The sequence below is a fragment of the Ostrea edulis genome, chromosome 6 (genome assembly GCF_947568905.1).
Source record: "Ostrea edulis chromosome 6, xbOstEdul1.1, whole genome shotgun sequence".
Classification (NCBI taxonomy): Eukaryota; Metazoa; Mollusca; class Bivalvia; order Ostreida; family Ostreidae; genus Ostrea; species Ostrea edulis.
Window position 1 is genome coordinate 87,210,012 of NC_079169.1, and position 15,441 is coordinate 87,225,452.

General features: G+C 38.7%; 1 protein-coding gene across 2 annotated transcripts in view; it reads left to right on the forward strand.

Moving 5' to 3' along the window:
* Window positions 1-13,049, forward strand: part of LOC125646369 (uncharacterized) — a 36,270-nt gene extending 23,221 nt beyond the window's left edge. Inside the window, exons 15-29 of one of the 2 annotated variants that reach the window (XM_048872614.2) lie at window positions 97-322; window positions 956-1,115; window positions 1,274-1,390; window positions 1,519-1,632; window positions 3,289-3,507; window positions 4,314-4,450; window positions 4,751-4,898; window positions 5,344-5,433; window positions 5,705-5,900; window positions 6,589-6,771; window positions 6,908-7,084; window positions 7,177-8,346; window positions 8,503-9,270; window positions 9,396-9,492; window positions 11,318-13,049. In XM_048872614.2, the coding sequence (XP_048728571.2) occupies window positions 97-322; window positions 956-1,115; window positions 1,274-1,390; window positions 1,519-1,632; window positions 3,289-3,507; window positions 4,314-4,450; window positions 4,751-4,898; window positions 5,344-5,433; window positions 5,705-5,900; window positions 6,589-6,771; window positions 6,908-7,084; window positions 7,177-8,346; window positions 8,503-9,270; window positions 9,396-9,492; window positions 11,318-11,864 (4,349 nt within the window). In that variant the 3' untranslated portion in view covers window positions 11,865-13,049. The remainder of the gene's footprint in view (window positions 1-96; window positions 323-955; window positions 1,116-1,273; window positions 1,391-1,518; window positions 1,633-3,288; window positions 3,508-4,313; window positions 4,451-4,750; window positions 4,899-5,343; window positions 5,434-5,704; window positions 5,901-6,588; window positions 6,772-6,907; window positions 7,085-7,176; window positions 8,347-8,502; window positions 9,271-9,395; window positions 9,493-11,317) is intronic. The other variant, XM_056142505.1, reaches the window with a different exon arrangement.
* Window positions 13,050-15,441: the final 2,392 nt, after the last annotated feature.

Sequence of the window (15,441 nt, forward strand, 5' to 3'; positions counted from 1 at the left end):
CTGGGCGCCACCAAATAACTGAAAAATTGTTGAGTGTGGCGGAAAACGGCAAAGCAATCAATCAATTAAATAAAATGGTGACACTTTTCTTTACAGATCATGATAAATCTAGAGATTCTCACCACAAGGAGAAATCTAAACATCACAAGTCCCCCTCCCATCATGACAGCAAGGACAGGCATGGCGACAGCAAAGATAAACCTAGCTATCGAGGACCAGCCCTAGACAAGGTGTCAGAGGAGGCAAAAGGCAAGAAAGAGGACGGGCCAGACGTCGTCCGACTCAATGTCAGGAAGTCCCTCAGAGATGGACTCCTAAACAGGTAAAGGAAGGTCCTAGCAATATGTGACACGGTATTCTTTTGAATGTTGCTTTGTGCTTCAACTTGGGGTAACACCTTAATGAGATGTGGTTAGATGTTTTAATGAGATGTGATTAGATATTGTTTTAATGAGATGTGATTAGATATTGTTTTAATGAGATGTGGTTAGATGTTTTAATGAGATGTGATTAGATAATGTTTTAATGAGATGTGATTAGATATTGTTTTAATGAGATGTGGTTAGATGTTTTAATGAGATGTGATTAGATAATGTTTTAATGGGATGTGATTAGATAATGTTTTAATGAGATGTGATTAGATATTGTTTTAATGAGATGTGATTAGATAATGTTTTAATGAGATGTGATCTGATTAGATAATGTTTTAATGAGATGTGATTAGATGTTGTCTTTACCTATAAAGTGTGATTCATGATTAATGTGTGGTAACAAAAATTGCCTCCTACATGTTCATGTCTAAAATCTAATTGTCTTAATGGTATTCAACACAACATCACTGTCATTAGATTCCTGTCTCTGAATAGCTTTATGGTATTCAGTCATTTTCTGCTGAGCAGTTGTATGTGATGCAAGTTGGTAAAGTTGAGAGTTGATGTTTGATTTGATTTTCTAGGGCTGAGGGAGCCGATGATGTCATGTTGTCCACCATTGAGATAAGAACGATAGCCCTGAAGATCGAGGAGGAACTATATTCAGTGTTCCAGGAGACGAGCCATAAATACAAAGCCAAATACCGAACTCTCATCTTCAACATCAAGGACTCCAGAAACCAGGTAATTATCTAAACACATTCTGTGTAGAACCGCTAGACTGAAGAGAAATGTACCAAAAAAAACCCACATCAAAATAGGCTCTGTATCTATTACACTAATAGATTTACTGTGCTGTCAGGATCTTGTGTCCAATAATTTTTTCTCTTTTTCGTATTTAGGGTCTGTTTCGTAAGATTCTGAATGGCCACATCAAGCCAAGTGACTTGGTGAAGATGTCTCCAGATGAGCTGGCCTCAAAGGAATTAGCAAGATGGAGAGAATTCGAAACAAAACATGTAAGATCGAATTCCAAACTTTTGACTAATACTGCCATTCGAAATTTACTTTGAAAATTGAGTATGTTCCATTTAAGTTCTGTAAAACATATTGTACCATTAGAAATGTGTAAAACTTTACTCACCAGCAACTGGAGATGATCGAGGCTGTTGAGAAGGAACACATGCTTGAGGGGCAACACATTGTGAAGAAAACACATAAAGGAGAAATCGATATGGATGAAGATCTCAGCACTTTAGAAGTAGGCTTTTAGTGACAAGAATATTTTATATCGAGAATCCACAGATTCAAAGTTTGAATACATGTGTGTATTTGTTATCAGAGGTTAATGTTTTTTCAGCTCATCCAGAGAATGAATTGGGGGATTATGATTGCAATCTGTCTGTTGGAAACTTTTCACATTTCGATGTGATCTCATGAACCACAGAACTAGCTTTCAACCAAACTGGGTACAAAGTTTGTTTTAGTGTTAAAAGGACTCAGTTTTCTTTAAATGAAGAATTGCATTTCCTTACAAGGGAAGGGATTAGGAATTAGGAGATGGTTAAAATGGAATTTTGGCAAATTGACAAAACTGTTTGAAGATTTTCCATAAAATATCATGCATTTTGTCCTACATTGAATTTTAGAAATTTGCACACCCATTTCAAAAATTTTTGAGAAAGTTTTTTTCAAGAAGTTTTCCAAAATAGGTGGCATGCTCTAAACGCAAGTGTGCACTATGCACAATACTGTATATGTATTTTTATGTAGGTATACACAACTAGGTTAAGGGCTTCCATAGTAAAATGCACAATATCCATGGGGTGAAATTGCACCTCAAATTCACAGGTATCATTATACTTGTTACGGATAAACACCGAAACGATACTACCCATACATGTATGTTGACTGTGACTGAGCTACCGTAAATTCCCCTCATGGTAATTTCACGTTACGTCAGTTAAATATCACGTAACACTTTATTTTTGGAAAACAGCAAGAGGCCCTACTCGTGAACAAAATTCAGGATTATGCGGGTAACCAGCTGAATTTTTATTGATATACTCAGAAATAAATAAAAATCCTTAACATCCGATTAATCTGAACTTTGCCACTGTTTCTGTAGTATGAGATTATTTATGTACATGAGGGAATTTTTAAACACATCAGTCATTCAGATTAGGGGCGATTTCAAGGTCACAATATATTATGAATCTCGCCTTTGTGCATACTACATGTATATATTAAAAATGGAGAATGGTTTGATATCATAAAGGAATAATATATATAATCATTTGACAAGAAATGTTATCACGTGTACAGCTTATCACTTGATAACAGTAGTAAATAGTGACAAAATATTATGACACTTTCCCCGCAGTACAACTATCAGAACATGTACGCTGTGACGTCCTTTTTCATTGTGACGTCATATGGTGCGAAGTGCACAGAGGTACATTTATAACAACACTGATTTTTCTCGGATAGCCTTAACTGAGCTGTGTAAATTTTATTGTTTCTATTCTTGGCCCCATCATCCATGTGTGTTTAAATCAAAAAGACATTAAAGACATTTTTTTCAAGATTAGGAGAACTGCAGTTTCTGAAATTAAAGCTATGTAAACATTGTCATAGACAGCAAGTTCCCATTTGTTTCCAGTTGTCCCTTTGTTTAGTTTGAAGCACAGGGATTTGTTCCAAGTTTTTGAGACGTGTTTCTTTTCATGGAAGAGTGAATCAGAAGACCATTATAGCCTGTGTACTGCATCTGTAGATTTAAAAAAGAGTTGGTTGTGAAAAGTACATTGTACATGTAGATATAAACAGATAATTTTGTTGAATTCCCTAGGATAAAGGAGTTGGATGTGGAAAGTACTGTACATGTAGATATAAACAATTTCATTGAATTCCCTAGGATAAAGGAGTAGGAAGAGAGAAGAAAGTCGACATGTCTCAAGAAGAAGAGGCTAATGTGGAGTCTTCGGACGTTACCATGGATACCACTGGTCAGCACAAGCTACACGTGTTTGACCTCAATTGTAGGATCTGTACGGGGAAAGTCGCACCACCAGTTGAGGAGTTGACGCCTAAAAAGGAGGTGATGGTGGCCAAACAGGTGGCAGAATCGCCCAAGGTAACTATACTTATAGGCCAAACAGGTGGCAGAATCGCCCAAGGTAACTATTCTTGGTAGATAAGGCCAATCAAAATTAATTGATAGATTAATTAATTGATAGATTATCATCCTCGCCCGCCCCATTTTTTTTTATTATCTTAAAAATTACGATTTCAAACAAACTTGCTTCCCAGTGGCATGAGTGAATGATTAAAGTCACAGAATGTTGGTTTTATATCTTCTACCTAGGGTTCTTTGAATGTTAACTTGATTAACACTTTGTGATGCCTTTTGTCATTAATTTTTTTTTCTCAGGAAATAAAAATTTTAAAATAAAATCCTCCCACCTGCCCCATAATTTTTTTGTGACCCCTGATGATAATCCACTAATTAAGTTGAATTGGCCTAATGCACTGTAAAATCGCATCATTTCATGGGGTTGAATTTTTTTTTGGTTTGTGGGAAATCAACATTGTCATGGAATCAAAATTGAAGGAATTAACATATTCAGGAGAACTACCTGCAAATTTCATTGATAATGAGTTGACATTCCATGGATAATGAAGTATTGAATTTAACCAGAGAAAGTAGATTAACAAAAATTTGTTATTTTACATATTGTTTATTGTTTACAGCTGGTAGTAGTGATTTCAGTGATGATAAAACTCTATGTTTGGTAGGGGCCTATAGCAGATTAATAAACATGCATATACATACATGTATATTGGGAGTATCTTATGAATAAGTAGAATATGTAAATTATTGAAATGAGTAAGTACACGGTATGAAATGTGAGAATTATAAGTGTATTTTGATATTCATAGAAAACAAAGGAGAAACAGCAGCACAAGAAATCTGAGGAGGAGCAGAAGAAAGCGGAGCTTGTGGTGAAGGAAGTCCTAAAGGCCATCCAGAAGGCCAAGGCAGAAGTTCCGCTGGCCGATTCCACGGTCACCGTCAGGTAAGGCAGATCCCGGGGCTCTTCTCTGTGGAATATTTTACATGTTGCGTATTCTATTCGAAACAAATTTTCTTGTGTAGCCATTTTGTTAAACTCTTCCCATAACCTTGTATTTGTTGTAATTCCTTAATGTTGATAGAATAACAAGGATTTGGTAGTGCGATATAGATGTGGAGTTTGTAGGTTTCAAACTCCCATGTGTCCTCTTGGTAAACTTTGTTCCCATAACAATATTGTGCAGTCGTATCATTTGAAGAATTGAAAATAGAAATAGGTTATTTAAGAGGATTTCACCGACAGGTCTCCAGATTCCGCCTTGCAGTCGGGCCTAGAGAAACCAAAGTTTACTCCATCAGGGCCCCAGTTGTGGAAGGGTTTTATCCAGATGCAGGATGTTGCCAAGTTTGTGACCACTGCCTATGCTGTGTCAGGACCTGCAGCCAAACTGGTAATTATCACGTCTTACCAAGTGATTAAGATTCCACTTGTTTGACTGAGTCAGAGTTACAGGGAACTCAGATACTTCCCCCTCCCCACCCAGGAATCCATAATACAAGGAACTGTTACGGGTACTGTGGAATCATTCAAATTCCTCAGGAGGGGGGAGGGGGGATTTTCGTCGTTAGCGGAGATTTTACAGTCTCATTTAGATGTAAATTCGTGGGTATGGTTTCTGTACATTGATTAGAAATTTTATGAATAGTGTATTTCGTTTCGTTGTGGTTTGAAATACTTGGGATATAAGTACTCACAAAATCCACGGATATTAAGCCCCCACCCCCATGATTCCACAGTAGTTGGTAGTTGATTTGGTATCGCAAAAAGTGTATGAGCTAAATATCCAGTTTGGCCTTTGAGTATATTCAGGAGGCATAATTTTTGTTCCATGACAGGATTTACCAGACACGATCCATGTGTGTGGAAGGATCGGGCCGGAACAGATCTGGGATTATTTGGCAAAGATGAAGAAGATAGGATCAAAAGTATGTAGTGCTACACAATCAAAGGTGCTACATGATTATCAGTTGTCAGATTATCAGTGATCAAATTCCTAATTGCAAATCCTTACATCTTTCCCAGAGTTTTTTAATCTGCTAATTACCCTTGGACTTTGAAATAAAATCTGAATCTAAAAAGCTAATTTATTTTCTTCTTTTTAAAAGTAATTAACACCTTGTTTGATTGAGTTGCTGCATCTGACTAAATTTGTCCTGGAATTAAGGGTTTGAGACATTTTGATTGGTTGTAATGTAGGACATTGTGATCATGAGGTTCATTCCCGGCGGAGATGAGGAGAAAACTCACTACATCAACCTGTACTCCTACCTGAACAGCCGAGCCAGGTGTGGCGTGGTGGGAAACAAGGCTAAACACATCAAAGATTTCTACATCCTCCCGTTGGCTTCCCACAGTCAAATTCCATCAGTACTCATGCCGTTTGATGGCCCAGGTACAGTATACTCCTGAATGGATTGTTAAGAAATGCTGCACTGAATTCTGGAGTGAATAGATAACATAGTATTTCATATCAAGCGTCTTGTGAAAATGAAGATGTTTTTCGTTGGAGTCAGTCTTTTTCCATTCCCTTAGTTTAAATTTGTTAGAAATTAGGATGTAATGAATTTCAAATCAAAGAATTACTGTACATTAAAATACTATTAGTTTGTTAGTGATAATCCTAGGATGTTTCAACTCGTTAGATTTCATGATAAAAGCATTTGCCTTTGAATTTAACATGAAGAATGTGAATTACAAAATGTGTTAAAGATGTAGAGATAGAAGGCAGGAATTACAAAATATGTGATAAATTTACGTAATATGTAAGGTAGGAATGTTTTGTGGTTTGTATATTGGAGAATGTAAAACAATGGGAGCTTAATGTCTTATTATCAGCTTTGTCCTGTGATTTCAAAGTACAAGCATTATAAATGTCAAATGACTTGTTGTTGGTAGATGTGTTTAAGTCTGCGATTATTATGGTTTTGTACTACTTTGGACATTCATAGTGTTTTTGTAAAGCATTTTGCCGTTATTTTTGCGAAAAATTGTCACAAAGAAACTTTTTGTGAGGCATTGTCGAACAGAAACTCTTTTGCATGGCATTGTTAAACAAAGTCAGGGATTTTTTTTTTTAACAGGACTTGAGGATAATCGACCCCATATGCTATTAGCAGTCATCGTCAAACAAAAACAGAAACGTCACAGTGACCATGATCATCGCCATGACAGCAAGAAATCCAAACATGATTACGAACATCATCGCAGTAAAAGCAGCACGAGTAAAGCATACGTTCCCCCCAGCTCCAAAAGTTCATCGAAAGGTATGCTATGTAGTCATTGGTTAACCAGCACCAATAGCACAGTTTCTCATGTTGTACTGTTAAAGCTTTGCATGCTCTGTTGTGCAAGTTCATAAGGGTGGAAGTACATGTTCACAGCAGCTTTGTTATTTATCAGATTTGTCCAGACCTACTAATAAGTCACAATATGATTCTTCATCATCTGAAACAAGTACCCCAGCATCAGGGGGTGGCACTCCTAAAGTTCCCCCCGTTCCTGGAGCCTCGATGGAGAAAAGTGACCCCATCATAAAGGCGTACGGAAAAGGGGCGGGACTTGTTGATGATGATCACGGTAAATGGGCAGCAAAAGGAAATTACTTTGTATGTAAAATTCATTTATTTACATTTTGTGTTAAGACTGATTTCCTTCTTTTGATTTTTCAGAGCAAGAGAGTAGAACATCCCCAGATGATATCCCGTATGATCCGGAGGACGACTCTCAACTTCCCTACAAGAAAGTCAAGATGGAGCGACATGACACCCCCGAAGAAAAACCCCTGCCAACATCTGTGGCAGACCTGATAGCCAGGATTTCAAAGTGCAATACCCCTACAGAGTCCACCTCTCTAACTGTGGCAGCTCTGTCCACGCTCAAGTCAACGCAGGAAAAAAGGCGGTTCCTTCTGGATCTTACTTCCAAGGTGGAGGAACAAAAGAAACTGTTAGAGAAAAAGCAAGTGGCCAAATTAACCGCCAGAACTTTAGTGTCTGCTATTTATGCCATCAGTGCTGCGTCTAAAGCCTTGGTTCCAACAGCCAAAGCTGCTGCTACCAAAACAAATTCTCCAACTGTGTCACAAACTTCAACCTCCACTGCTGAATCTCCAACAGTGTCCAAGCCGGCTACTGTGACACAGACATCTAGCGAGGAAGACAGTGTGATGGTCTCCTCGAGTTCAGACTCGACTCAGACTACCAGTACAGTCAAAGAGACAAAATCTGTTTCATTTTCTTCTGAAGTGACAGTGACTCGCGTGGCACCGGTGGAATATCCTGCAGAGGAGTTAAATTCAGGCCAGGATGTAGACATGAGGATAGGCACCCAGCCACCTCTGTCTAGTAACCCCAGTGGAGAAAGTAGTGCAGCTTCAATAGCAAGTGTGACTCCACCAAACTTTTACCTGGAGAACTCTGCCCTAACAAAGCAGGGCACTCCGGCTGAAGAAGCTAGTAAACCCATGAATCCATCGGAGATGCCCGAGGCTCTAAAATCTCTATTCTCGATAATTCCTAGTGTGAACTACAGTTACATGAGCAACATTAAGGACAAAAATGAAAAGGACACAAATGACCCTAACAAGATAGAAACCTTCCCCACCTCTTCTGGGCAATCCACAGTCATGCAGAAAGAGGAAAAACTGGAGGAGAGTTTGACAAAGGAAAAGAATATGTTTAATGTGTCTCTGTTGGACTTTGACTATGGGGACTCCGACAGTGATGGTGAAGAGTCCACAAAAACTCCACAGAGAAAACAAGGGGACGTAAAACGGGACAGCCTCAGTGTTTCTGTGGACGAGAGCAATACAGAAGAAAAATCTAGGACAGAATCTATAGGTGGATAGTCTATTTAACTGTACAATGTACTTTCATTTGCACCCGTTTATTTAGAATTCAAAAATTATATCTTTGCTATGTTAATTTTGCATGTATAATATGTACAGTATGTAGTCTCTTTACCACTCACCACATCAATAATGAATATTTTTTTAGGTGAAACAGCGAAAGAAAGGGACAGGGAATTGATGCCTCCACCCCCTCTACCAGTTGCTTTACTGAAGGATAATGGAACTCCACCCCCACCAGAATCAGAGTTACCTCCCTTACCCCCTGAGCCTCCTCCCCCACTCCCAGAACATGAACCAGAGGAGGAGATCCAGGAAGACAATAAAAAGAAGAAAAAGAAGGCTCCCAAGCCCCCACCAGAAATTGTTCTTACTCCTACCAACCCAGTGGGCAAAGCAATATTGGAAGCTACTTACCAGAAACTAGAATATCAGAAAATCCATCATATGAATGTTCCCCCACCTCCCTTACCCCCTCTGCCACTTCCACCAACAGGTGTTCCTCCTCCTACAGGTGTACCTCCACCTACAGGAATCCCACCCCCTACTCTACCCCCATTGTCATCAAGTGTCCAGAACATGTCTGGGCCACCAACAACATCAATTATGCCCATGCCGGGGCCGCCTCCTCCTTGCATGCCTATGCCAAGGCCACAATCAGGAATGCCCCCCATATCAGGGCCTCCTCCAATGTCCGGTACCACACAGACTATGCCCATGCCAGGGCCTCCACAATCAGGTATGCCTCTCCTGGGGCCTCCTCCAATGCCTATCCAGGGCATGCCACCACAATCCATGCCATTGCCCATGCATATGGGTCCGGGTTCAGAGGGACCACCCCCAATCCAGGGACCCTCTCAGATAACGCCCATGGAGGACCAGCGGCATAGACCACACAGACAATACCCAGACAAAGGTCAGTTTAATTTCACTCTCTTAGAATTTAAATCTCTTTTTTTCAAAATAAATTTTTAACATTTTGTATGTATACTGTTCCTCTTGTTGACCCTCTTCCTCCATGCTGATCTTTGTGCATTATAGGATATGCTGGCAAGGCCCATTGGGAGGATACAAGTTTGGTAGATGAGGCCTTGACCTTGCCATTAGAGGACCAGGATTTCAGAGATCGTGACTTCAGGTAACCGACATGTTGGATGGGGAAATTTTTTTGTGGCTAAAGAGTTGTCTTTCTTTACTACAGATTTTCGCAGAGTGTTTGAATTTTTGAGTATGTCTATATCAGGAAAACATTGTAAGATTCTCTCTCTCCCCCTCCGCTTAATGATTTTTCTGCACATTGATTTAAAAAGTTTTAATTCTTACTGTAGCAGACCTTTGTCTATATCTGTTTTAGCTCACCCGAGGTAATAGTAAGTGAGCATTACGGATCACCTGTTTGGTGTTCCTCCATCTTGGCGTTAACTTTACACATGATTTTTGACCTTGTATCCTTTTGGGCTATGTTAGGACCACAATATGGGGTCAAAAATTTTCATGGAGATATAGATTGAAATCTGTTTTTAAATCGCAACAACTGAACAGCATCAGTGCTAAAGTGACTCAGGTGAGCCATTTTGACCATGAACCTCTTGTTTTTAAACTGAGGGATCCGTGGGGGGGGCAACAGTTCAACGCATCAGCATGCTTGTCAAAAGATGTCAATTTTATCTCTTAAATATTTGAATTATAGGACAATTTTCTTCCCAGCTTCCCCTCCTTAAGTTAATAAATGCAATTAAATATTAAGTCATTTGTAAGCTAAATTTATCAAGCAGTTTAAATGCCATTAGATATTAAAGCTTGACATGGGCATTTGTGTTATTGTTAATATATACATGTATGTATGTGATGTTATTGTTAATATATGTATATATATGTATATGATGTTATATATAATTCTTTTAATGATTTTCTTAATATCAATAAAACTTGAATAAAAACATTCAACAAATAACTGATTTAATTAAATAAGTGATAATTTTCCAGGTGATGAATAACAATCTCATCCCTCTATACACAGATTTATAATTATATTTGTACAGTTATTTTATAATTTTCAGGTTTATTTCGGGTGATCAGATCCAGTTTTTAAAGAATTTTTGATAGTTGATATACTGTACATATGTACTGTGTTAGAGACCAGAATAATTCAAGATTGTTTTGGCTAATCGTCACATTTATGAAAAATATCGTAAAATATCAGCTTGATACTGACTACCCATTTTCCCAACTTCAGAAATAAGCAATCCCCAGAAAATCTGAGAAGTAAACAATCCCCAGAAAATCGAAATCCCTGCATATGTCAGCAGACGTTTCACAGCAATTATTTATCAGTCTGTCAGAAACATAATCTTAAATTTTCAATTCAATTGGTTAAGTAATTACAAGGAAAATTGAAAAACCTGGGTTAACAATTTGCCCCGGCTTGGTTTTGCCTACCCATTTTACCAACACTCCTTATCAGTAATTGAAGTCTGTTCGGCTTTCATTTGATCAGGATGTGCAAATTTTTAATATAAGTGTAGTTAAGATTTCCAATGCATCTCGCAGAAGTTCGATTTGTTTGTATCTAGTGTCCTTCATTCTTAAAATCTTAAATACTGTAAATGGGGAAATGATTGCGATGGTTTTAATTTTGCTATGTTTGTGGTCAGGGATTTTTCCGTGAAATTAAAACAACCGCAATCATTTTGCAAGTGTGACACAAGATGTTTTGGACAGTTACCAGTAATCCATTTGTAGCCAAATTTCCGTGAAAATAAAACCACCACAATTAGACCAATATGAAAAACCGCAAACTTTTAGCACCGCGAAATTAAAATCATTTACAGTATGATGATAAATTCAAAATACACCGCTATTAGTCATTCACTGATTCAAAATGACATTGCATGTACAGGTATGTTACACGTGATGCAGAATCATTTGCTTTAAAACAAAACATTCTGATTGTTATTTTCAAGACATGGGGAGGATGTAGATGAAAGGAAACGACCATGGAAAGGCCATAGACAGAAGTTTCCCCCACCCTGGGCCCAGGATGTGGACCACAGACACCCGAAGGACACGGGTCCCCCTCCCGTGATGTCGGAGGACAGGGACTTCCGACACTACTCCCACAGCAGAGACAGTGATTACAGAGACTATACTGACGACAGCAGACTAGAATACACGGAAGACCAAGACTACAGGGCACAGGAACGAGGGCATCATCGGAGGCGGAAAAAACGACGGGGAGGCAGCCCAGAGACGTCGTCCTACAAAAAATCCCGGCAACAAGAGAGAGACGGGCACTATCACGGCAAAGGTGGTGACACTGACAAAGTAAAGACAGAGGAGGAACAGGGTTCTCAAGAAAAAGTGGGAAATGAATTACCCAAACCTGTTCCTCCACCGGGAGTGGTTTCTACGGAAGAGGACCCACCTGTGGGAAAGCCGGGGTCCTCTCATCAGAAATCCGCCCCTCCCAGGGTCCAGCCTGCCCCTCCCGGGGTAGATGACTGGAAATAATGGCCATTGTCTCTGTATAATGTTTGTTCTTTTTAATTGTTGTGAAAGCTGTTTTGAACAACTGTGCATATAGTATTATTTTTAATTCTACCTAATTATAAATGTATTTAATGATCTGGAAGACTAGCATCGTTTTGGATCTTTTTAGCCATACAAGTGCAATTTTTTGTGCAACTCCAGGTTTTTGTGTCGGGAGAAGCAAATTTGGGGAAATTCTATTTGAAAGCTTGTGTCTTACAACCTGTGCACAGTTTGTGTTTTTTGAGGTCTGTCATGAATGAGCTCTTCTGACAGCGGTTTGATACAATCATGAGACTATATTTTTACTGTCGGTATCAGTCACCTGTTGTGATGCCCCTGCTATCTTTATAACATACTCCTGTAAGGGTGAACACTTATATACTCCATCATTGTGGTTTTTTGTTTTTTTGTTGTTTTTTTTTTTTTAAATCTGCTCGTATGGTGAACTCGTACTCTGCATTTGGTGTTGAGTTTTAAATGCTCTGTGACTGGAGCAATGGGATAGCAATGAAAGGTAAGATTCATTCATGTGGAAATTTTACTGGCATCAGCATTCTCTGGTCCTGATAGGCAATCTATGAGCAGACGTCACTGGTGGAATGCCTTTAACACGGCTGCTGTGGTGTTCATTTTGTGCTGCTCCCTAGTTGCAGCTGAAGAATGGAATAGAATGTATTTTGTTTAAAATGACCTTGGAGCCTTCTTGATGTGAAATATTGGTGTTCTCTCATTAAAACTCTTATGTAATACCCCGATATATTATGATTTGCCCAACAGCAATGTATATGTATTTGAATGTAAAACCTTCATAAGAAAAATCAATGATTAAAACTTGGCTTTTTTCAACATTCATGTAAAGTCAAATCAATATTGCCTATTGTCTCATTAGCCATAATTGTTTACCATTTGCATAGAACTTGTTGTCCTTTCAGTTCTATACGTGGTAATGGATAAGAATTATCACTTTGTAGGATTAAACCAGCATGGACTCCCATCCTGCTAATGTATGCCTACTACCTTACCCCCTACAATCAGTTGTGTCCAAGGCTTTGTTTTCTGTTTATTGTTGTTGATGAATTAGTTTCAATATTGAATGGAGTAATTGTTACGATATTTTTAGTTGCAGTGATTGGTTTGAATGGAATAAAAACCAGTCTTCTGTTATTTAGTTGTTGTATTTAAAATAGGGAGTTTTATTAACCATTTTCCTGCTATTCAATCTGAGTTCATCTTGTGAGGAGACTAAAACCAGAGTCCTCTTTTCCCTCCAGCAGTAATTATTTGGGCAACAAAACACTTTTGCACGTATCAGTTTATTGTGGTGCTGGGTATGTTATTGGTTGTCTTTGTAAATAACTATTTGGTCCACGGGAATTATTTTGTGAAGGGGTTGGAGAAGGGTAATACGACAGAGCGGCATCATTTGTCTGTCCATCTAGTAGCACATTGTGTATCCAAAAAATAAAAAGGGAATATAAAGCCAAGGGTTAATGAGAAGTAGAGCAGATCGTAAACCCTTGGCTAGCGAAGATGACTTGGTACACATTTCCAATGATAAGAAGAAGAAGCCTGTTATTTTCCAAGGTCGGATGTCGTGCTCCAACCAATTTTATAGGCACATAATAGAAATGGTACTATAAGGGCTAGGATATTAATCAAACCTGATGCACGGTCATTCATCGTAGTTGTGAGTCTGTTACCGCCTTGTGGGTCTGATGAAAACGTTGCACAATTTTCCAATTATTTAAAAAGGAGAAAATCGTTTGTTTTCAAAGGTCAAGGTCAAACTTGCATTTTAATTTTATCAGCAAACAAGAACAGTACTATTAGGCTAGGTGTACTGGTAATCAAATTTTAAGCACACATTCAATCACCACAGACCTTTTTAACTACGATGAATGAACTTGCATCAGGTTTGATTAGTATCCTAGCCCTAATAGTACCATTTCTATCTTTTATGTGCCAATAGAATTGGTGTGTGTCTGTCCATCGACACCATGTGGGGTGTGTTTACATATGGTGAGAGAAGGGTAACTTGTTTCTCAAGGATAGGGCGATACTTCTTTTTTAAGTCGTGAATTAAAATCTACGAACAAGACTAGGATCATCAAACTTGATACACAACTAGAACATGGTCTTGGTGGCCAGGATATTTTGATAAGTTAAAAGTTTTGCTTCTCGAGTTATACTTCATTATTAGAATGAAATCTTTCTTCATTTTGATGTGTAATAACACCGTTTTCATGATACTCGCCCACATTAGTGTGAGTCTTCAAAGAACACTCAAAAACTACTTTTTAACCAAAGAATGCTTTATCTGGATGTCAGTAATTCTTTCATCGTCGGAAACCCTCGGGTCGGTCGCACTTCTGTTACCTCTACAACTGGGTTTTTTCTCCTGAATATATTGTACGGGAGTATTTTTGCAGTGTGAGTGTTGCGGTGATGTCTTGATCTGAATTAGAAATATTACGTAGCTGCAGGTCGGTATATCTCTGCGATAGACTGTCCCCACATTTCACCGGAGAGCTACGGATCACGGGAGACGGACGGGGAATATATCAAGTAGACAAGGGAAAGTTTCTTGTAAAGCAGAATTCATTAAGCCATCCCTTTATGTGTTCACCATGGGAAATACAGTGATGGACAGTATTTTGTTGCAGTCTTATTGGTGTTGCTTGTTGCACGTGGTCCTTACGAAAGTACTGGATTCCCGCAGTGCACATGCCTTTAGTCGTGAGGCGTACAGGAAACAACAAACGGGTGTATGTATATGTAGGAAGAACAAAACATCTCGAGGGGGCTTATGACTTCGCTAATTGACATTTTCATTTTATCCTGTTGGTAAACAATATTTCCCATATCCTGCCAGATGTATTTGAATCACTCCCCGGTCTGATGGTGGCTTGATTAATATAATTCAGTAGGAGTTGGAAATTTTTATTCCATCGATGTAAATGAAATTTGCCATCCAGTATCAGACTCACACTGGCGGATTTAGAAGGGGCGTTGCCCCCCCCCCCCCCCCCCCCCCCCCCCCCCCCCATAAAATTATCAAAGTTTAGGTTACAAATCAGTGCGTACTATGAAAAGAGGGAAAATCCAATGATATCTTTAATAATTGATTCTAAAAGGTGAAAGTCCCTAATCCGTCACAAACAAAACCGAACGTACAACAGCAAGAAAACCTCTCTTTTGCTCAAACGTCGAGGCGTTGGTCCTTCACTGACTCATTTCATCAGTTCAAGCTAGCCTTCTTACATTTTCATTAGATACCATTCACTTTTGTTATATAAATCAGTAATTCAGTATGTGGAAATAACTATATTTGCATACCGAAATAATGGAAAATGTACATGAACATTGTCAAAACAAGGAGGTATGCCCACCCGGCCCCCACCCCCGCCTTTGCTATATGGCTGAAATATATATCTAACAATATTTGTGTATATGACATGTACATGTGTATATTGTATCATGTACATGTAGTTATAATGTTTAATTATATATGGATGTGTGTGTGTTGAACTACTCGGGTTGTTCAGTAACAACGGGG